Source organism: Haliaeetus leucocephalus, unplaced genomic scaffold (genome assembly GCF_000737465.1).
Source record: "Haliaeetus leucocephalus isolate CR32 unplaced genomic scaffold, Haliaeetus_leucocephalus-4.0 Scaffold228, whole genome shotgun sequence".
In the NCBI taxonomy this organism is placed as follows: Eukaryota; Metazoa; Chordata; class Aves; order Accipitriformes; family Accipitridae; genus Haliaeetus; species Haliaeetus leucocephalus.
In genome coordinates this window covers 14,206,628-14,229,189 of record NW_010972664.1, presented here as the reverse complement: position 1 = coordinate 14,229,189, position 22,562 = coordinate 14,206,628, and the positions used below count along the sequence as shown (strand labels likewise).

The 22,562-nt window shown below is 38.1% G+C and overlaps 1 protein-coding gene across 2 annotated transcripts in view; it reads right to left on the bottom strand.

Moving 5' to 3' along the window:
- The window catches only part of CBLB (Cbl proto-oncogene B, E3 ubiquitin protein ligase), a 133,357-nt gene that overhangs the window by 49,751 nt on the left and 61,044 nt on the right, over nucleotides 1–22,562 (bottom strand). For both annotated transcript variants that reach the window (XM_010567323.1, XM_010567322.1), the window contains exons 3-4: nucleotides 15,095–15,241; nucleotides 2,668–2,824 (exon numbers count right to left, since the gene is read on the bottom strand). In XM_010567323.1, the coding sequence (XP_010565625.1) occupies nucleotides 2,668–2,824; nucleotides 15,095–15,241 (304 nt within the window). The remainder of the gene's footprint in view (nucleotides 1–2,667; nucleotides 2,825–15,094; nucleotides 15,242–22,562) is intronic.

The following is a 22,562-nucleotide window of genomic DNA, read 5'->3' as shown; positions in this document are numbered from 1 at the left end:
TTCCTTGGTTAATCACAACCATCAAGCTGCTAAGGTGACAGACAATATCTTCTTCAAGTGCTCGGACTCTCTACTGACTATCACACCACTGTTATACCTAGAAAACGATGTGACAGTAGGACTGAAAAATCAAAGGGCAAAAACTCATGGCTTGCCTTGTGCACAGCAACACAGAGTATTACAAAGCAGAAATGTGAAATGGAAAAAGATTTGTAGGCTTTCTCTTCTGTGGAAATATTTTTGCATAAAAGGACAACTTAACTGAATGTGGTAACAGTGACAGAATGAAGTTCCTTTCCTTCAAAGCACCTACATATTCTGCCATGCTAACTTTACCTCTGGTCAGAGGACACAGCACTTAAAGATGTGCATGCATACAATGGGGAGGCAGGGGGAGCAACTTCACTTTTACAGGATCTCCATAAAAAGTAGTCTTGCTTTCTTCTGTGAATAAGCATCATTATAAACATAGCTTTTCTGTAACACAACCCACAGTTGGCAAAACAGTATTTTGATTACTTAAACAATTGGGATTTTCTCTCCATGGGTGTATGCATACATAGTTACAGAAGCTGTTTAAAAACTAGAGAAGTAAAATGTAACCTCCGGGAGAGGTTCTCAGACCAAGTTCAGTGCAAGTTCACTTCAACAGTTACGCAGCTATTGCACCAATCTGTTTGGTAATCTGTTTGGCAAAAATTCTCTCTCTGCTGCTTTGTTAAATTAAAAATTAATCCTAACCAGCCTTCTCTCCTTACATATATCAGTACTGCTAATCCCCTTTTCTAGCCCAAGGCATAGTAATGAATCAAACCAGCAATGGCCTCACAAAGAAACTAATGCAAACAGATATTCATTGGCCTACAGAACAACAAAAATAAGTCTCACGAGGCTTCCGTCCTGAAGTTTGACGCAATCTATAGGACCCCACATAGGGTCAGAACAAACTGTTACTTCTCAGATCACTGACTTCTCATTTAATTTTTTATTTGATGTACTGATTACAACAAAACAAAAAAAACCCAAACCCTGCTGTTATTAGTAAGCAGAATGCTTAGGGGAAAAGAATCCTACAGAACGGAACCTTATGTAAATGCACTTCAGTGATACATGTTGCAGTCAAGTCTGCGATCGAGATTTGGGCTTGATTACTAACCTGGGCACAGTATTATTTTGCCAAATACTGAATAAAAGAGAGAAACTTTGACAGAGTAGAAACTGATCCCAAGGCAGCAATGTTCACACAAGAATGCTTGATCATATCAAGCGCCACATAAAGGGCAAAGCTTAGGGGGATTTTGCTAAAGCAGCACGAAGTACAATGATCTATATTCTCTAGTTTATTATCTCAAAGAGAACCCCCAAAGTTTTGTTCAAACTTCCATAACCTGTGTGTGTTTTAATAAGTGACCAATGTTTGTGGTTAAATTAAACAGAGATTACTTACACCATAGCATTTTCAACTTTGATACAGTTTTGACTCAGAGTGGAGAAGACATGATCAAAATCAAAACTCTGTGAACTAAAACCATTAATCATCTCCTGCCAAATCTCAATATCAACTTCATAATGGTACCCTTTCCCATAACAGCAAAACCAAGAAAGCTAAACAGATTATCACAGAATAACATGGAAGACAGAACAAACATATGGCCCAGGCTTTGACATAAAATTGGTATTTTGAACATATCTCCAGCAGGCTAAAGAATAATCATAGAATCATTTAGGTTGGAAAAGACGTTTAAGATCATTAAGTCCAACTGTTAACCTAGGACTGCCAAGTGCCCCACTAAACCATGCCCCTAAGTGCTTGACAACCCTTTCAGTGAAGAAATTTTTCCTAATATCCAGTCCTGGTGCAAATTGAGGCTGTGCACCCGTTTAATCACTGTGTGGGGTAAAGAAAGTAAAAAATCAAACAAACGGTCATGTACCTCAAAGATTCCTATATACAAAAGAAATATCCAAAGTGACAAATTCAGAATAAATACATCTAATGTGGGTGAAAACCAGCACAGCCTTCTATATTGACTAAAATACTTCAAGTATGTTCTATAGAAGGGACACAAGCTTAACAGAGGCACATAACACATATACAAGTTTATTTCAGATAAATATTACCTATTTAAAATAATACAATTAATGCTATTGCCAAAGATAGACCCTTATTGTAAATAAAGAGCAAAGCATTAATGGCAAAAATATGTTCATAAAGAAAAGTTAGGCCTACATTTAGCCTAAAAAAAGTCCTACGCAACTCTCCTTATGTGCTTGTAGAAACACTTCGTATAATTATATATAGATACGAAAGCACAATGAAAATGCAAGTAAGACACAGGTAAGTACCTGAAGCTCCACCTTTCTAGGAATGTATTTAAGAACAGTGAAAAATAAGTAAGCAGCAAACACAAAGATATTGCAATCATAGTAAATATGTGCAGAAATGAAGCAGTTGTTGCTGGATGTTTTCAGTTTTTCAGATGTAGGTGTTAATACTCCAAACATCTCTAAAGGACTAAAAAAAATGCACAATTTCTTTCTGAATTCTAAGTGTTTCAGTTATTTCATTTTTTTTTTTTTAAATCTGCTTCCTTGACCCATAGGTACTTGCTTTAGGGCACTAAACTTCTCAAATTCATACAAGTATCTAAAATTTTCAAATCTTACCTGAAATAATCTAGTGAAGATATCAAATTCAAAAATTGAAATGTAGTCATTGCAGGTCAAGTCAATAGTAGATTTAAGAGCCATTGCTTCCAAACCAGAGCTTATCTGATGAACTTCATGAAGGCACTGCCTGAACACTTTCCATGGCACTATAGTTCTGTGAGAGGGTTGGAAATAATAAATTTAATAAAACCACATATTTAAGATTTGATACCTTATTTAGACATCAGAACTGGACTTTTAAAGAAGTGGAACATTAATTTGGTTTCTTTACAGACAAAAAAAAATTAAAAAATCAAGATTTCTGAAAGCAGCCTAAGCAAATGAAAGAACAGTTTACCTTCCTCTAAACAGTCAAAGTGTCATTTATTTTACAACGATAAATATTCAAGCTTCCTTAGGATGATGACAAAAAGTACACTTCAGAAACTGAAATATCCTACCAAGCAGGTGTACCAACCAATCTCACACCCTCTCAAAGATAACATAAAGGACCAGCTCTGTGTGTGGTAAAGAACTACTTTCTTCACAGCCTCTCTTCTCAGAATGATAAGCATCAATTTGGTATCTACTGTGATGACATTTTTTATAGCTAAAGCTCATAAACACTGCTATCATGCTACTTGACCAATCAACCAGATACCACTGATACTGGTCCAAGGCCTGTTATAGCCCATGACAGTTACATGAATATTAGAAGAAACATCATCTCAGTTCTTGACCTTCACACATTCTTGCAGGATAGGAGTATTTTCAGACAGTAGTGAATGTGGGAAAAGGTGGGAAAACAGAATAGAAGGAAATTAAAATCATCTTCTCCAATACAAAACCGTGTTCTGTCAAATTCAGTTTCTATTTGCATAGTCGGAGAGAATGCAGATTAGTTATTTCGCCAATCAAGTGCTTCTATTTGGAATCTAAGAAGAGGCTGATCACTTGAAAGTGCTCTACTTCACCACTCTCAAAACTATGAGAAATTGTTCAATGATAGCAATTATTCTTCTCATGTCATTAGGGTGAAACCCAAATTTTGCAAAGCCGTAACACCTTCTCTTAAAATAGTTCTGCCTCACATCGAAAGCAGATTATATGATATTTTAAAAACATTTTAATTAACCAAAATATAACTATTAACCAATACAGAACTATTTTGGGGATTTAACAAGACCTCAAATTCACAGTAATATTTTGTTAATAACTGCTAAAATGACGATACAGGCTTCACAAACACATCAATATTTCTTCCAATTCTTATTACTTCACATTGCCTTATTTTTAAAAGAGCCAGAGTACTTTATTCCAGTTTTTCTAACTATTTTCTTATGTGGAAATGTATATTACTTGGTCTCACAGTACTGTGGGGAAAAGAAAAAAAAAAAGAAAAAAAAGACCAACTGTATTAAGTTGGCCCTGCATTATAAGTATTATGCAGTTAACCTAAATTAAAACAAGTAGCAATTTGAAGTACAACACTAAAAACACACTCCTGTATTTCCACTGCATCAGGCATTCACTACATTTGTAAGTGCAAAGAAATCTACTTTTTACTTGGAGGCTTATATTGAGAAAGTCATAAATGTGAAATTTAATAGATCTCAGCAGATACTTTCATCTGTGTACGAAAAACAGGAAACCACAAAGAGCTGAAGAGAGATACCACATCAGATGCCATTTAAGAAAGAATGCACATCAAATTTTGATTATGGTAAAGAGAGAATGAAACATTGCACTAAGTTCAGAGAACAAAGTTGGAAAACATCAGTGCTTTTGTGGTGTTACAGTTGTCTTAGTTCAAGTGCCTACTGCTTATTTAGTTCCTGTAACCCTGGCTCTGAAATGTTTTCCGATTCCCTTTGTAAACCACCCTAAATGATTACCGGGTTACACTGGGATCATGCTGAAATGGGGTTAGAAAAGGTGTTTTTTGTTGGGCACGCGGGGGGGGGGAGGTGAGGGGAAGGGGTTGTTCGGGGGTTTTGTTTAGTTTGTTGTTTTGTTTTTTAAAGGTTAAGAGAATAACCCTTAAATAAAAACCAACAGAGAATCTACCAGGAATTATTATAGCCATAATATACCTTAAGAACTGCTTTTTCATGCCTTGCCTAGACAGTTTCATGAAAACATGCTCATTAGATGCAATTAGTAAGTAGGAAGCAGGATCTTTTGCTATCTATTCACTAACACCCTGCACCCCAAAAGCCCCAACAACAACAGAGAAAACAAACAAAATTCTTCAGGAGAGTATGTTTTTAGAGCTCTGTTGGCTAGTTCTTTGGCTAAGACAGAAACCAGATGGTGGGAAATGAGTGACTAGCTAATGAAGCAACATCCGAAGTTATTTTGTGGGAGGGAATTCTCCAAGAACAAGTGTCCGAAAAAGTGGTAGACCCAATTTAAAATTCACTAAATCCAGCAGATTTTTTTCTGCAGCTTTGTGGAATAGGTCTTTTATCTTCTGCTTTCTTAAATAAAGGTGAGAATTGGTTGTAGAAACACAGGAACTCCTATTTCTCAGCAGTTACTTTTATACAGCTATCAGTCCTAAATACTTTGAAACACCACCAGCCAAGGGATCATTTCTTCCCCAATGCCTCTCTCCAGTTCATATATACAAATTGCTGCACTCTTTTGAGACCTTGCAGACAGCACGCACTCACTCAAAAGGAGGGTGTTACCGAGTCTGCACAAGGTGAAGGATTCTACAACATCCTTTCCTCCTGCTCCTACAACACTGAAATCTGGTGACCTTCCAGGCACACTGAGAAACACTCTCCTCTGGCAGAGATCTAGGAGCGGGTCACACAGAGTGCTTCCCACAGCGATGAGGGGGAAAAAGAGGTTTTCATAGACAGCTTGCAAGTTGAGTTTCTGTTTGAACTAACATTTCACTGCTGTTGCTTTCTTGTGTTTTAGGGGATATACAGCCTTTGAAGGGAACTTTTCATTATGCAAATCTAAAGAGTTATTTCAATTGTTTGGGGAGGTGGCAGGGGCAGTGGGAAGGGGAAGGAAACAGGACCAATCAAGCCAAGGTTGAGAATGGGACTGTCCTAGTTAATAGCATGCTTAGATGTTGTTTAAATATATATACTTTTTTAAAGAGAAAAAACCCCATTGCCTTTATAGAAAGAAAAAATAGGATCCTGTTTGGAATGAAATGCTGCCTGCAGCGTTCAGTTCCTTAACCATAGAAGGTATCGCCTATAAATATTTTCAGTCATCTTTGTCCTTGTAATATTTGTTGCATCATGCCCTAATGATACCCTGCATTAGAGGCTGGCAGGTATTCTGCACATGCCTCATGCTATTACACTGACCTGTGGACACTTGTCTAGGAGGAGATGAGTTAGTCAGCTCTGCTACAGCTCATCAGAAAGATGTGATTTGACATCCTGGTAACATTAGTTCTCGACAGAATTAGGTTGGGGAAGTGCAGTGTCTCGGTATTTCAGGTATTTAATTGGAGTTATGTGAGTTATCCCTTGCAGTGGAGCGCACATGACTCCAGCAGAGACAATGTTCTGGGAAATATCTCAGGTGAGCGGGTGGTATTACATAGTACTTCCTTCCAATGTTTGATGCCCAAAGTTAAGAGCCCTACTAGACATGCACATATTATGGACAGATATACCCAGAGCTTCGGTACCAGTTTCTCTTTTTATAATGTAATTTGGGGGAAAAAACCAGGACACTGAAGTAATACAAAAATATCTGACTACTTTACATGTACATACTGTTATTGTGCTACATGTTACTTTATTTACGACCTTCAATTAGTTCAAAATCTTCAGAGATAATTTTAGAAGGAAACAAGAACATGAAGGAAACTTCTATATAGGACGGTATCTACTTACTGTTATTGACACACATCAAAGGGAAGTGTCACACTATAATCTCAAATACAATGTTTTAAACACCACCCACACAACTTCCACATGCCTAAAGGAGAAGGATTAGTGTCCAGCATATAATTTTCAAGCAATTTAGCAGAGGAATTTAAGTCCTCCCTTCCCTCCTGCCCTGACCATAGGATTTTCTTAAACTCCCTCAATGTTGCTGCATTATTAAAAAGCAAAAGACATTAAAATAAACCTGGAGAGAAAGCAAATATTTTCTGAGCGTACGGAGTACAGCACTTCAGTAGAACTGCAGAGATACAGCTCTTCTGGAATGTCAAGTGACACTGCTCCCATTTGAACCAGAGCAGACCACAAGTATGTCTAGGAAGGTAAACATGTACCTGTGTAACTTTTTAAACATGTACCAGTGAACATTTTTGTCTGCAAGAGACTCTCTCAAATGTTGCCAGAGAACATATCATGAAAAGGGCATTGCAGTATCCAGAGTAAACTCAAAACTATTCAAGCAAATACTGACCCAGATAGAAACAACATTCTTTGCAAGTCTGCAGTGAGCAATGTGGATTTTGGTTTATCATCATTGAACAGAGCATTTTCTTAAGACTGCTGCTTCAGTTTTAAGTGAGAGGCCACGTTTTCATTGCTTCTGAACTGCAGAGCAAACAATTGACACACAGAAGGCTTGAGAAGTTTAGTCCTAAGGGAAAAAAGGAATTCTGCCATATCGTGCCAGTACAATCATTAAATACTGACATCATGCTGAACAAATATAGATGAATCTAACATGAGAAAAGAGAAGATAAAAGACAGAAAGTGAGCCTTATGAAACGGGGAAAATATACCACCAAAAATACCCCTTTCCAAAGCTGCATAACTGGACATTGCTGGAGAGACAGCATGTTAGTGCTTCCTTAAGGGACGCAGGAAGTCTGCATTTCCTGAAGCGTCCCCGAATGGATATACTTATCTATATATTTCCAACTCTGACCTCTAACCACAAATCCAAAGCACATGCATGTTTTTGCACGTCCTTTTATACTTAAAACATTGCCTCTCCTGCCTATCCATTGAGAATCTGTTCTCCTGTCTCACAATCTCACGTGCCAACTATTACAACTTTCTTTTCTCTATCCTTTGTACATGCAGTTTTACCCTGTCTTAGCCACCCAGAAGAGCTGTGAAGACTGTTGTCCTTTTCTGTCTTTAATCATATCTTGCACTTTCCACTGACTAGCTCTTCTCTATATTATCTTCTTGTTCAAACTTGTTTATCTCACATTTGTATGAAAAAGATCTAGCGAGATTCATGTCTCACTAGCACCTAGGGAATAGTACTTTCTGCCTGTAGCTCAAGTTTTTAAACAAGGGTACCAATAAGCCTACTTCCCGTGCTGCTGATCAGATCAGCCAAGGGAGGAACCGTCCTCTGAAAGCCCCGTTCCCTGTTTACTTCCTTCTCTTTAAAAGTTCCTGTTGCCAAAACACCTGTCTTGATGGTGATGAAGGCAAGGGCACTCAGATCACTGCCTCTTCCTCTTTCATCTATCTTTGGCTTCCCTTTGCACTTCAGTTCATACTCTGATTTGAAGCTCTCTGGGCTAGGACCACCTCTTCAGTCCATATTTTTACAGCGTTCAGGCAACAGTAGGGCTCTTGGGCACTATTAGCAGCAAGAACAGGAATTAAGGGAATCGACAAGGTGTTAAAACCTAGCTTATCTGAGGTCTCACTTTCAGACAGATAAATGTTTTCAAGTTCTGTTGTGCATTGTGGTCTGCCTGGTTTTTACTGCTTTTTCTCTGAACCCAAGCCACAGAGGCTATTGTCTGTACTATCCTGAGCCAAAAAGCACTGACCATAGCAGAACCACAACTACTCAAAATTTAGAATATCAATCTGAAATATGCTGTTTAACTGCTACTGAGAAATCAATAGGCACATTTTTTCCTAAATTCACGTAAAAAATACATACATTTCAGGCCTCAGCTGGGAAAAAAAAAGTATCAGAGCATTAAAATAGTAATGTGTTTGACTCTAAAAGTGAAAGAATTTCTATTTCCTCAGAAACTAAAAGGTGGGGGGAAAATCAATTTATCTGACAACAATAACAGAAATGCTTTCAATTTTTTACGGTTTCACAATGAAGTATATAAAACCTTATAAGTTAAAATAAATGGCAGAACTATGAAGAATTGAAAACCTAAAAACATTGACATTTCACTGCTGATTCATTCTGCAACACAAAGACAGCCACAAATCACAAATTTCAATAGTTACAAAGCCCTGCATGACTTCACTGTAGCTTTCAAATTCAGAGGCTGGAAAGATCTGTTAGGTCATCTCGCCCACTCTCCTTTGCAGTTCAGGATCGCTCCCAGTGGTATTTTGCACATTTTTGCTCAGAACAGAAAACTAGTAAAAGATGTAAGGTGCTATTAAAATGAGTGAGGAGCCGGGTAAATTAACATCAAGCACTATACAGTGATAAAATGTGGATAATGAAGAAGATATCAGATTATGTTTTATATGCATATTTACAACCCACTGGGGGTTACTAAAGTATCTGTAAATAAACATAACTGCTGATTACATGCCTTACAATTTCAAAGTTCCATTTAACATTACTGTTTAGCTGTACATTTAACTACCATTTGCTTCAGCGCAACTATAATGGTAAACCATGGGTGAAGATTCACTCCACTCAAACCACTTGCTCCAATAATTGTATTCTAGTAATCAGTACAAATTAAAAAAAAAAAAAACAAAAAAAAAAACCCCACACGTTCGCAATTTCACCGCTTTCCTGCTTTTGACAGTACCAAGCTTTTTCTTGGTATAGATCTTAACCTAAAATCTTGACCTTGACCATGGTGTAAAGCTTGAGTCAACTTATTCCTTAGTTCTTTTTCAGCCAGCTCCTTTGTTTTCTTTAAGAGGCTCTCTTCTTCCTCATAGCCTGTGAATATGCCAAAGAGCTCCATTCTCAGCCTACTTCAGTCATTCAGCCTTTGGGAAGTTCTCACTCATTCCCGATTTTTGTTTTCACAAAGCAAATCCCAAATTCTCTCTATTCCCTCATCTCCCTCATAGCTTTTCTCCGTCAGCTTCCTTGACAAAGTCAATACACCAAAACCATCCCGGGCCTATTATTTGACACTGCTATCATCCTCACCTACCCTCCAATTTGGATACGTATTCTACTTTGCCCTTGCAGAGAAATCAATTCCTCCATTTCTTCCTTAGTCATACTGCTACTGTCCATATTCTACTTCCACCCAGGTAATCAAAATCTCATTATCTCCCATCTTGATTTATCAATCCTCCCTATTGTATTGGTTTTATGTGGCAAGGTTTTGGTAGCGGGGGGGGCGGTTACAGGGGTGGCTCCTGTAAGAAGCTGCTGGAAGCTTCCCCTGTGTTCGAGAGAGAGCGAGCCCATACCAGCTGGCTCTAAGACGGACCCGCCGCCGGCCAAGGCCAAGCCAATCAGTGATAGTGGTAACGCCTCTGTGATAACATTTTTAAGAAGGAAAAAAAAAAGTTGGGACGCAGAAAACAGCCACCGGAGAGAGGAGTGAGAACATGTAAGAGAAACAAGCCTGCGGACACCAAGGTCAGTGCAGAAGGAGGGGAGGAGGTGCTCCAGGCGCCGGAGCGAAGATTCCCCTGCAGCCCGTGGTGAAGACTCTGGTGAGGCAGGCTGTCCCCCTGCAGTCCAGGGAGGTCCATGGTGGGGCAGATATCCACCTGCAGCCCGTGGAGGACCCCACGCCGGAGCAGGTGGGTTCCCGAAGGAGGCTGTGACCCCATGGGAACCCTGCGCTGGAGCAGGTTCCTGGCAGGACCTGCGGATCTGTGGAGAGAGGAGCCCACGGAGCAGGGTTTCTGGCAGGACTTGTGACCCCGTGGGGGACCCACGCTGGAGCAGTGTGCTCCTGAAGGACTGCACACCGTGGAAAGGACCCATGCTGGAGCAGTTCGTGAAGAACTGCAGCCCGTGGGAATGGCCCACATTGGAGAAAGTTCGTGGAGGACTGTCTCCCGTGGGTGGGACCCCACGTTGGAGCAGAGGAAGAGTGTGATGAGCCCTCACCCTGAGGAGGTGAAGCGGCAGAAAATAACATGTGATGACCGTAAACCCCATCCCTGTTCCCCTTGTGCCGCTGGGGGGGCTTGGTGGAGAAATCCGGGAGTGAAGTTGTGCCCGGGAAGAAGGGAGGGGTGGAGGGAAGGTGTTCTGAGATTTCGTTTTGTTTCTCATTTACCTTACTCTGGCTGATTTGTAATAAAAAGTGAGCTAATTTTCCCTAAGCTGAGTCTGTTTTGCCCGTGATGGTAATTAGTGAATGATCTCTCCTGTCCTTATCTCGACCCGCAAGTTTTTTGTTATATTTTTCTCTCCCCTGTCCAGCTGAGGATGCGGGAGTGATAGAACGGCTTTGGTGGGCACCTGGCGTCCAGCCAGGGTCAACCCATCACACCTATACAGTCTTAAACCCCACATTAGTCTCTCCAGATACATTCCAAACATCGTATCACTTCCAAGGTTTCCCCTTCTCCTCTGAAACATGCAATACTGGAAAACCTCATAACTGTAAAGGCTCTATTTACTCCTTTTGCACTCTCTGCCTATGTGAGGGCTGATGATTTCCATTATCGACGTATCTGCTCCTCTCACAAGCACCGTAGCATTCTTTTGCATCTAAGCTTCTCTAGCTACTGACGTTATCTAAAAGTTTTTTAGAGGTGTACCAGAAATGCAAAAGCTGAGGAGGTATTTGAAGGCCAATAATGTGTGAAGTTATCTCAGCACATTGCTCTGATGGAACCATTCAAATTGCTTGCTGAGTTCTACTTCTGTGTTTTCTACAGAAATTCAAAGAGCAGCTAGATATGTGTTCATCAGAGACTTGAAACAGCTAGCCTAGCCATTTGTTTTGTTAATGAGTTTGAAGTCATGTGAACATACACCTGACTAGCTTTAAACACAAAAAGAATGACTGTATCCTATGCTACTTATTAATAACAGGATGAATAAACTTAGTTACAGCTGTCAATTTTGCAGCAAGTGTTCAGACAGACAAATGTAACCAACAAAATTAGAAGTTCCCCATTCACTGGGGAAGAGCAGTGGAAGAAATCAGACACAGTTTTGTTTGGTTGGTTTTTTTAAACTACAAACTGGACTCTTGCAAATTGCATCTTTTGGATTTTGTTCCTCAGCAAATTATAATATCTTGCTTTCTGTAAACGGAAGCGTAGGTCACATTTTCAAAAACTGAAAACCAAAAAGTCAACTTAAAAACATAAATGGCTACTGACCTCCTTCTTGCTGTTTAGAATATTTCAAATTAAAAAAAACAAAAAAAATGACAGAAAATGGAATACATAAAAGCTTCCAATTCATTATGTTTAGAAACAGGAAGATTATTTTTATTATAATATTATGCTGAAAAAAAATCATTAATTCCTCTAATAGTTCCAATTCCCTCTTTCCAGTCAGATCAAACAATGCATCAGAATTATTTCTTGTGCTACAGTTCACCTATCAGAAGCCAAGATCCAGTACAACTTACTTATTATTTATGCTCTAATCTTGAGCAGCATTACTTAGTGACCTCGAAGTAAGGGCTGCTTTTTGCAAACACGTGAGGAGTCCAGAGTTGCCCTGTAAAATAGAGGTGCAGCCAGGGAACATACAATATAGTTCGCCCCTGTGCTCCTTCATTGCACTGCATACCTAACCAGAGCTGGAAGTTCGAGATAGTCCTAGGGGCCTATCTTTAGGCGGTCAGGTTAGAAACAGATTTTATCAGTTGTTTGTAACACCCAAAATCTTTATGTAGGCTCTGCTTCTAGGGAAGTGATACTAGAATATTTGCAAACTAATTTGTCGTAACAGGCCCACTGTAAAAGATGTTGCTAACAGCCATACCTGCCATATATTTCTAAATGAATTAAAAAACAATTAATGTTTAAAAAGCTTCAGGCATTTTGTTTAACGAAGAGATTAAACATAATGCCAAATAAACGTTTTTCTCATCTGTTTATTTGACATACATGCTGTTACATGTTTTATAGTTACTTAAGCACAATTAACTAAATCTGAGATAAAGGCAAGGCTGCCAAGCACAGATCAACTGTTCACTGCTTAGAAGCAGCTGGTAACTAAACCAGCTTCAGTTTATCAGAAAAGAGCTGAGAACACTAATAACAATGGTTATTTACCTGTGCTGAAAGTAAAGCACCTGGCAAGACAGAACTCAAAAGACTTCCAGGTTATACTAGATGACCAAGATTACATATGTAATTAACCTGACATCCCAAAACTGCCTTGATTCCTAGCCATTGGATGGATACTTTAACCAACCAACCAACAAACCCCCCACCAAAACCAATGTGCACCCCCCCATCAAAGTACATGGGGGGGGGGGGGGGGGAGGAGGTCAGAGTTCATATTTAAAGTCGCATTTTATGAAGAAATTTACATAACCAGGAAAAAAACAAAGCATAAAAGGCATGGCAAGAGCTCTGGGGCCCTGAAAACGATTAGAAAGAAGCACTCCAGGGGATGAGTCACGAAAGAGAAGAGTCAGGCGTGAACAAGAGAAAGGCAAGGGTAGAGCCAAGCTGTTCAGATGGACCAATGCAGTTAAAAGTTATTCTTACCAACCTTTTTCTGATAAAAACTTATTAATATGTTACAGTATCCTACTGTCTGACACCTCAAGTATCTATCTATTATGCCACCTCCAAAAGGAAACTGGCAGGACCATTGGAAGGAAACTTGAAGGAAAGCACTTGAATCTCACACAGAAAGTACACGTTAGTAGAGAAATACAAAGAGGAACATGATAATGAATAGGGAAGCTGATAAAACTGGTTAATATTAAATGACAGAAAGAAACAGCAGCTTGCAGAAGATGAGATCTGTAAATCCCAATGACAGAAATGTAATTTGCGATCAAGACAGCTGGTAAAGGTCATTCAAGGACAGAGCTCAACAGGAGAAGAGAAAGACCATGAGAAGACTTAAATTCTCAGAGTTGCTAAGCAAAGGTAAGAAAGAGAGGAAGAGAAAATAGAAACACTGAACAACGATGATCATTAATAATTTTTTCAAAGCTCCCATTTTTCTTTTTTTTGACTGACTTTTTTTAAAAGCCTCATCTGATAGATCCCCCTACATGTCATGTAAATTAATCCTTCAGATAACTTTATCTAAACTTTTGTAGGTATTTTGAAGATCATCTTCACATTAAAATGGCTAACACAAAACATGGTCAGATTCCTTTCCTCTAACAAAAAGATCGATACAGCAACTTGATCGCACTCTAACATTATCTACATGGGAAAGAAATTTGTTAGAAGACTGAAGTTACCAGATAACACTATAATGAAACCAGAAAGCTGGAAGCTATCATAGGTGTGTTTTGACTAGCAAAAAAAAGAAAGTGAAACTGTTGTAAATTCACACTGAACAAAATTAATCTGCAAAAGCACCAACCTACTACGCTGGTATTCTAAATAAAGAATGAAAGACTCAAAGAGCTGCTCTTGCTCAGAAAATGTAACAGATTGTTGCAGGAATTGTTCCATGACTTGCTATGGCCTACATTGTGCAAGCTATCAGACTTGATGACCATAATGACTGCTCCATTATATTGTCCAATATACAAATTTCTTGCCTCCTCCCTCTTATGTCACTGTTAGGCTAATAAACATTCCGTATGAGGAAGTGATGAAGCTATGCATCTTCTGTTAGCCTATATCTGTACCATAAACAAAATTGTTTCCCAGAAACAAACAAAAAATCCCACACCCATGCCTACCTACTTTCACACTTTCCATATAGCATTTGCTGTAAGGGTTTAATCACGTATCTACAAGTCACACTTAGCATTCATTTTATGACCCTTTCTTGAATAATAAGTTTCTCTCCGAAACCTGCTTTTGATTAAACCTTCCGATATATCTCCAATTATTCTATCTCTTTCTGTAACAGAACTTGAACAAAAGAAAACATTAGTCCCCTATGACTACTTTATAGGTAGTACAGTTGTAGAAAAAAAAGTTTCGGTAATAAGGGATAAAAACATTATTTCAATTACTTAAAAACCACTAAATATTGTAGTAGTTAGAAAGTTAAAAATGGGAAGGAAACATACTGTCCATGAGACCAGTATCAAGTTCCTAGTTCAAACTTTATGGTTATCATTTGTAGAATATATATACATATACATAATATGAAAGGATATGATTTGCCATGTACATTACAAAAGCAATGTACTATCTTCAGTCTAATTTATGATTGAGTGTAAGTGCCCTTGACAGAACTGCCCATACATTTTTATTCATCCTTTGAGTGAATTACAACATTGGGCGGGGGGGGGGGGGGTTAACAGTCAATTTCGCAATTTCAGTCAGTTGAAAGACTTGGACAAGAAATTACGTTTAAAATACCCACCCACATACTTAGAACCATTATTTGGATTTCTGAAAATATCATTCTTTTTCCTGCTTATGATTAGAAAGAATTAAGCACTTTGCAAAATGTTAGTACTTACTTGTCTCCAAAGAATTTTCTCCAGAAATCTGCAGCATCGGCTTTCGTGATACGAAAGTTATCACCCTGGAATTGGCCATTTGGAAAAATAGCCTTGATTTCTGCTAGCATGTGGCTGAAGATGAGGGACAGCTTTGTTAGGTTTCTCCTGCAGACATAATAGGGGGAGGAAAAAAAAAATTACATCAAATTCTTAAAATTGAATAAATTGAATCACTCTTTCAGTATCTTAGGTATCCTGCATATTTGTATAATAATCACTGTGTGACACAAGAAAAACACTGAGCTTTCAACTGAAAACACATCAAAGAAATACAAATCAGTAGTTTGTGTTTCCATGCACTTCTGAAGATGTATTTTTCATAAGTCTCCATGAATATAAAATCATTTTTTCAGCAACAGAACAGATTTGAGTTCTCAACTGCATATTCCAGATAAATTTCTGATCCCCATAAAGATGAAGCTTGTGCATTTCTATTTCATTTAATCGTTGGGGAAGCAGGAATTTATACTAATTAGACAACTAATACATTTAAATAAAAAAAAACCCAAACAACAACACACCAACAAACTTAAAATATAGTTTTATGTGTGACATCAAACCTATTTCAATCCAGATTTCTAGAAATATAAACACAGCACAGGACTAGGTTTACTCTTTTTTCCTATGACAATTTTTTGTTTTATTCTTTCCAGCTTTCCCTTACTGCAGCTACTTGCTATTCTGTTTTTAAATGCCTTGTCTTTAGTTAAAACTTGCTTTCAGTTTTCAGTGGCATGTCAGAAAGAAAAATCAAGCTTCTTTGTTATCAGTTCACTCCCGTAAGCCTTCCAGACTTGTATCAGTTAATAAAGAATTATTTCTTTTTTGGCACAGAAATCCCATTTAGTGTAGTGCAAAGAACATAGCATCCTTAAATACAAATAATTCTTTTGTACGGAAAAATCTGTGGGAGATGGTGGGGAGAGGAGAGAGAAGAAGGGTGAAGCAATCTTTATGAGAGTTTCCTTCTGGAGATTCCTTAGATGATCCTTGCAGTAAAAAAAGGGGTATTTTCCCACCTGATAGATGAAATAGAGAGCACCCAGGAGACTGAGCAGTTTCTGATGACAAATTTGTATTCTTATGTATTTTAATTAAGTATTTCAATGAGTTAGAAGTGTCCTGTGTGAAAAGGCCATTCCAGACCTTCCACAGTCTCAGGCAATACTTAATAGTGCCTCAAACAATTTAATGAAAAAGATAATAAAATGCTTATCAATCATTTAATTTATGACTGCTTATAGACAGTATTTTAAATAAATTAAGACTTATTCCTAAATCCCTAGCCACATGAAAAGATTAAGATAGATTTTTACACATGCATACCAAATAGCTTTCAGAATGCTCAAAATTTCAAAAAAACAGTTGAACATACTTCCCGGGGTCTTCCTAAAAGGACACTTGACTTAGTACTGAAGCTGTAATTATTTAAACTAAATTTGTGAACAACTTACAATAGAGATTCCTGTGGAAGCTGTGTTGCAAATTTTACTATAGGTTTTGCTACCAGGAAAACTATGACAAAGCTCGTTATTTTGAAAACATAAGTAATTTAAAACAAACAAACAAACCGCAGATGAAAACACTCTCCCTCCCCTCAATATTCAGATTGGTTGTAGGGCTAATTCTTTCAGAGTCCTTTAATTCCTGCAGTATAATCAGATGTCTACAATTATGATGCCCAACTGTTCCTTATTTTCTGGATTTGTTCCTTGCTATCCCCCTTCCTATTTCCTTTGTACTTTAATAATACACACATGTTCTTTATTATTTTACTCCTCAGAACTCAAGCCTGATGTAGAGAGCAAGCAACAGCTATTTTAACGTGGCTTCCTCAGTCTGCCCTAGACCCAAGATTTAGCAAGAAGCTTTCTGTACTCGGGACAGATGGGAACATGATTCGGTGCAAGTTTGAACAGAGCTCTCCCTTGCCTGGTACACCACGTACCTGTCTACGTTAGCAACGTACTGCACCGCAGGGGTTCTTTTCAGGTACAAATGTATGTAGTGGGCTCGTTGGATTTGTGAAGCTTGAGCCCTGTAGTGAACTAAGGGATGAAGTCATGTACAGGTGCCATCTGGGGCACTTCCTCACCCAGAGGGGAGTCTGCACACACACGTCCATGCACAGGCATTGCCTGTTAAGTACAGCTGCACAGTACGTGACCAGAACCAACAGCAAATGCACAGTATAGACATGCATCCAAATGGCTGTATCAAAATCACAAAGCCTGTTCCTTCCCTCTTTGAACAGCACCAGTCACTAAGTGCATCAATACACAAGCTGGTTAAAAAAAAAAAAATCAGAATTATTTTTTGTTTGTATTTGTATAAATAAGAAAAAATGTTTTAATATCAAACTAAGATACCTTCTTTTTATCTGACTGCAAAGCTGAAACTTGAAACCAACTAGAACCTTATCGGTGCCTGCACATACATCACAGCATGTATGTGCAGCAGAAAATGACAAATCCTTGATCATTTATATATACGGTAGCCTTGTTTCCTTCTTAATTTTGATTCTTGCTGTACCAGATGATTATCTCAAGTCCTTCTTTGGTATCAAATCATCATAATAAACCATGCCTTAACTTTTCACTTACATATCTTTTCTTTGGAACTATAAAGCACATATTGTACCATTTTTGCTTAGATATGCTCATATGATACCAGACTGCAGTAACTTATTGAGACAGAGTTACACAAAGCACAATGGTTTCAGACATGGTTTTCAAGAATTATAGAAGGTGCAAAGATGATGCCATCAGGGTCGGCCAGTGATCTCCCTACCCATGCATTTTACCCTTCTGACAATGTCTGTCCATTTTAGCACGTGTACTTTTGCTGTCTTGTGGAGGGCTTTCCCAGGGCATCTCAAGAAGCACATATTCCACTTTATCCACTTGCCAGTCTGTGTGGCTCCATTTTCTAAGTTAGGATGACTCCTTTTTCTGCCTCATATAGAGACAGAGCAGTGTCAAAAATTTTCCATCTTATTTTCCACTCACAAGTGTAAGACAAGGTATTCAAGTCCTATTCATTTGGAAAACAACAACTAAAACCATCAGCTTCATCACTTTGGTGTATAATCCTAATGGAGGACAAAGAACTGGTCAATCTGAGCCACCTATTTTAGGTCTCATTCCTACCACAAGACTGTAAAGAAACTAATCTTTAGCAACTCAGTCTGCACCTCTGACCATAACACAGGCTTTTCTTCTCCTGGTCACAGTGAAGACTGTTGTAATGGCAGAGCAACAATTGTACTGGCAGTCTGGTAGCACAGAAGAGGTGAGCAGATACATGGTCTGGAGAGACCCTTTGACTTACTAGATTCTAGCAGGGGAGAGGTAACTTACAGGATCATATTGGAGTTACACCTCAAAAAAATGCTATCCAAATTATAGAGAAACAATGGTTTTAATGCCTCAGCAGCCAGCCTTCGGGGTTTAAAATTATAATATACTTTCACTGGCAACCTGGAGCAGGTTAGAGGTGGGATTTCTTTCCTCAGCTATATTATGCCTGGTACAGAGCACAAACATCTCCTTTATTTCTGTAGAGAGAATAGGTTTCACGCTGATGAGAAAAACCTTACCTTTCAGAAATCAAAATCAAACAACACTGCCTCTTTATACCAAACTGAACTGAGATGACCATTCTCCACAGTATAATAGCTACTGTGGTAAGATTTAAGGATATTTTAACACTAAATGATGCTATATCAAATGAATTTTATGTAATGCATAGTGTACGTCTCTTCCATATTATTTGCAACATACTCAAGACCTATTGATGTTTTTCCTATGATGCATGCTTAGCTTTTGATAACTTTCTTTTGCCATCTCAAACTGATGCCATACAGTTCAAAACCCTTGTAGAATTTGATATCTGAAGCACCAGTTTTTCAGTCATACTCTATTGTTGCCAGACATGCTTGTACATGACCTACTGAAGAACAAACAAGGTTTCAACCAACCCCAGAACACTTAGGATATAAAAAATTAAAGATTGCATTTTCATTTAGCATACACTTGTAAAGGTCTACTGAACGAGTAAACATCTTTTGTTAATCAGAAGACAGACGCATTTTCTTGATTTCAAAATTAATGTGTCTTTTATATATACATATATCTCATCAGCAAGTTTTCTAAAATACAGACAGTAAAGCCTGAAAACAAGAACTGTGAGTTTGTTCACTTTTCAGTGAATGACTACATTCTGAATCAATTTTCTCTTCAACTCCAGGGAGGGGGGTCAGGCTAGAGAATACTGCAAAGATTTTATAACTGAAGGACTTTTCAAATACCCAGTCATATGTGATTTGAAAACGGCGCTCAATAATGGAAACATTACAACATCCCAGCCATAATCAGAGCAGTGGCAGACAGTAGTAGAAGGTCTGAAGCAGACCTACCTTCCTGGATCTATTAAACAGGAAAATGAAGCATGACCAGCATGCAATAACATAGATAAGTTTTGGCTGTGTCAGCTTTTAATCACTGTATGAAAGCTAATTTTACTTTTTGGAAAGCAATATGGTCTAGCAAACAGAACTAGATAGGGAATTAGGCAGTATCACTTCCTTTCTGCCACTGGCCTGACTGATGAGGTGGGAGGAACACCTGTGTCCCGCATTTACTGCCTGCATACACGGATGAACAGAATAAAATACTCGGAGCACTCCAAACTTGGAGAGCTCCAAACAAATATGCTTGGCAGAATCAGCATATACAAAAATAAACAAAGCAAAGCATACATGTGTGCCCTGATCCTCCATAATTAGTGGATTTCACAGATGATAACAAAGACAAAGTCATTTTAGCGGTACGTACTTAGAGCTCATGCAACGACTTGTAAATACACAAACCTGCTTAGATACTGTATATGTATATCACTTCTACTTTCATGCTTGTATATTACTATCTCCCATGAAAAACAATTTTTATTTTACAACTATACATATTTCTAGAAAAAGAACATAGTGTAGAAAAGAAGTCAGACTGTATATTTTTGCAGTTATGTCATTCCAAAAATTAGGTTACTGCTGGGTTTCCTTCTTCTTTGCATCTAGTAAGTGTTTAATCTTTCTGCATCCATATAGATACACTTTGTTAAACAACAACCTGCTGTAATAAACAATACATCAACTTTCCAAGCTCATAATATATAACTCAATCCCCTGGCACAGAAAAACAGTCTTTAGAGCTAGAATAAAATCTGTTTGGGAGCCAAGAATGTTTTCCAGATAGCTCCGACACAAGAGTATACCAGACTATTACTAATTAACAGATAATTCCTCTATAATTCTTAGACTAATTGTACGAAGAGAGCTGTTAGCTGGAAAAGCTGCAAATCATAACTGCTTATGAACAAAGATAAAACAAAGTTGGAAACGTCTTCATAAGGTGAATTGTTTAACTTTTAAAAATCCACCTCCCCAACTATTAAAGCTTCAAAATCCAAAGCATATGTACAGAGCTCATTTCACATAATTAATTATATTCAAAACAGATTTCTGATCCATATGCTAGAGTTGCAGTAAAACACAGGGATCCTACAAAATACATGTTACTAATTCGAAGGGACAGAATAGAGTCCTGTGATTCAGGTACAAAAGAGGGAAGCAGAGACCCATGTTCAAGCTCTTCCACTTTGCTCTCCCAGAGTTCAGTATTTATGTTTTGTGCTCCAGGCTCCTGTTCTGTGAAAAAAGCACTTTCCAAGTTATTTCCCATTTGTATTTTGCCACCATGAGGAAAATCATAGCTGCCCATAAAGGCCCTGGACAGATTATACTTCTATCATTAACTACTGACAAGTGACACAGACAGAAATGCACTAATTTCAGGATAAGTCACAAAAAAAACGTATTTCTGAGGACCTCCAGAAGGCACAGGAACATGACTAAAAATTATATATGCTGCTAGCAGTTCACTCTTGAAAATCTGACTCATTTATCCCCCTTCCTCTTCTAGAACTTCCCCTTTCACAGACAGTAAACATAGGAAGAAAAAAAACAAAACAAACAACCCCCCCCAAAAACCCAAACCCAAAGTGCTGCTGTTTTAGAAAACTACAGGTGCAGAATACAGTCAGTCTTAACAATGGAGCTCTCCTTAACACTTCAGAGGAAGTAAAGGAAACCAAAGGTTCCTGTCAACATGCCTGCAGAGAAAAAAACAGTCTACCATCATATTCAGCAATCAGCTCAACTCTGGATCTGTGCAATAATTATTTTAAAAAGCTATATAAGGGCTGGGTATTGTTCAGGGACCAAAGTATATGGGCCTATTCTTGGGACGAAATACTCCTGGGACTAAGAATAAGCATGAGCTCTATTTCCTACTTGTGCCACTGACTCATGGAAGGAACATGGACAAGTAACTTAATTTTGCTGTGCTTTAGTATTCCTCATCTGTAAACCCAGAAAAGAAAAAAAAAAGACTGCCTTAAACATGGCGAGGTTCTGCCAATAATTAAATTCATCATATACTAAACATGAAAAACAAGTATAAAATTGTAAGAAACTACCTGGAGGCAATTACTACTTTTCCTTGAATCCTGGAGGAGTTAAGCTTATCATGAGTAGGAAAGCAGTACCCTTCCTTGAACATCTCTCCATCAGCCTGTTTCTGACAGATACAGGAGTATTGTGCAAATCTATTGCAGCTGCGCTATTCACGATGGATATCAAAAGGAAAAAATGGCAGACTTTGGATAAGATTTGGGCAAGGACGTTTGGGAAAACAAAGAAAAGTTGATCACAATATCATCTTGAACTTGCCTCCATCTCTTTCTTTGCTTAAAAATCATTTTACATTGATAGACCAACTTCCACCAGCAGTCTGGTTCCTTTAGTTCTTGTATTTTAAAAACCAAAAGAGTATCAAAATGGAAGAATGCAATGCTTGAAGAATTCCAAATTTCATTCCATCTTTCAAAACTGCTCATCAGCTGTTGTTGCTTCTATACTAAGTATTTGCTGCCTCATTTATGCAAAAATAAAGAATGAATATAATATACAATAGCTTAGTAAAGAATACAGAATATAAATACAAAGGAAGGAAGATTGCCAAGGTTTCTCCAAATCTAAGACTCTCTACAAACTGATGAGTCTGTCTACTCACTACTCTCTCTGATCTTTCATTTATGAACTGGCATCCCACTGCACCTATCAACATCTCTTAAGCAGAATTCTATCCAAGGATTACATTTGGTTTTTTGCTAAACAAACACTCCATACAGCAGAAATCGTGAATAGCTCTTGCCAGCTGGGATTAACAGCACACATTTTGAAAATTTCACTACTTCCAGTTCTGTCCAAAGAACAGTTATCCAGCACAGATCAATGTCTCAAGGTACTCTTAAAGTGATTTAATGTCTTTTCTCACTAGTACTTGGGTATACAAGGTAACAAATATAT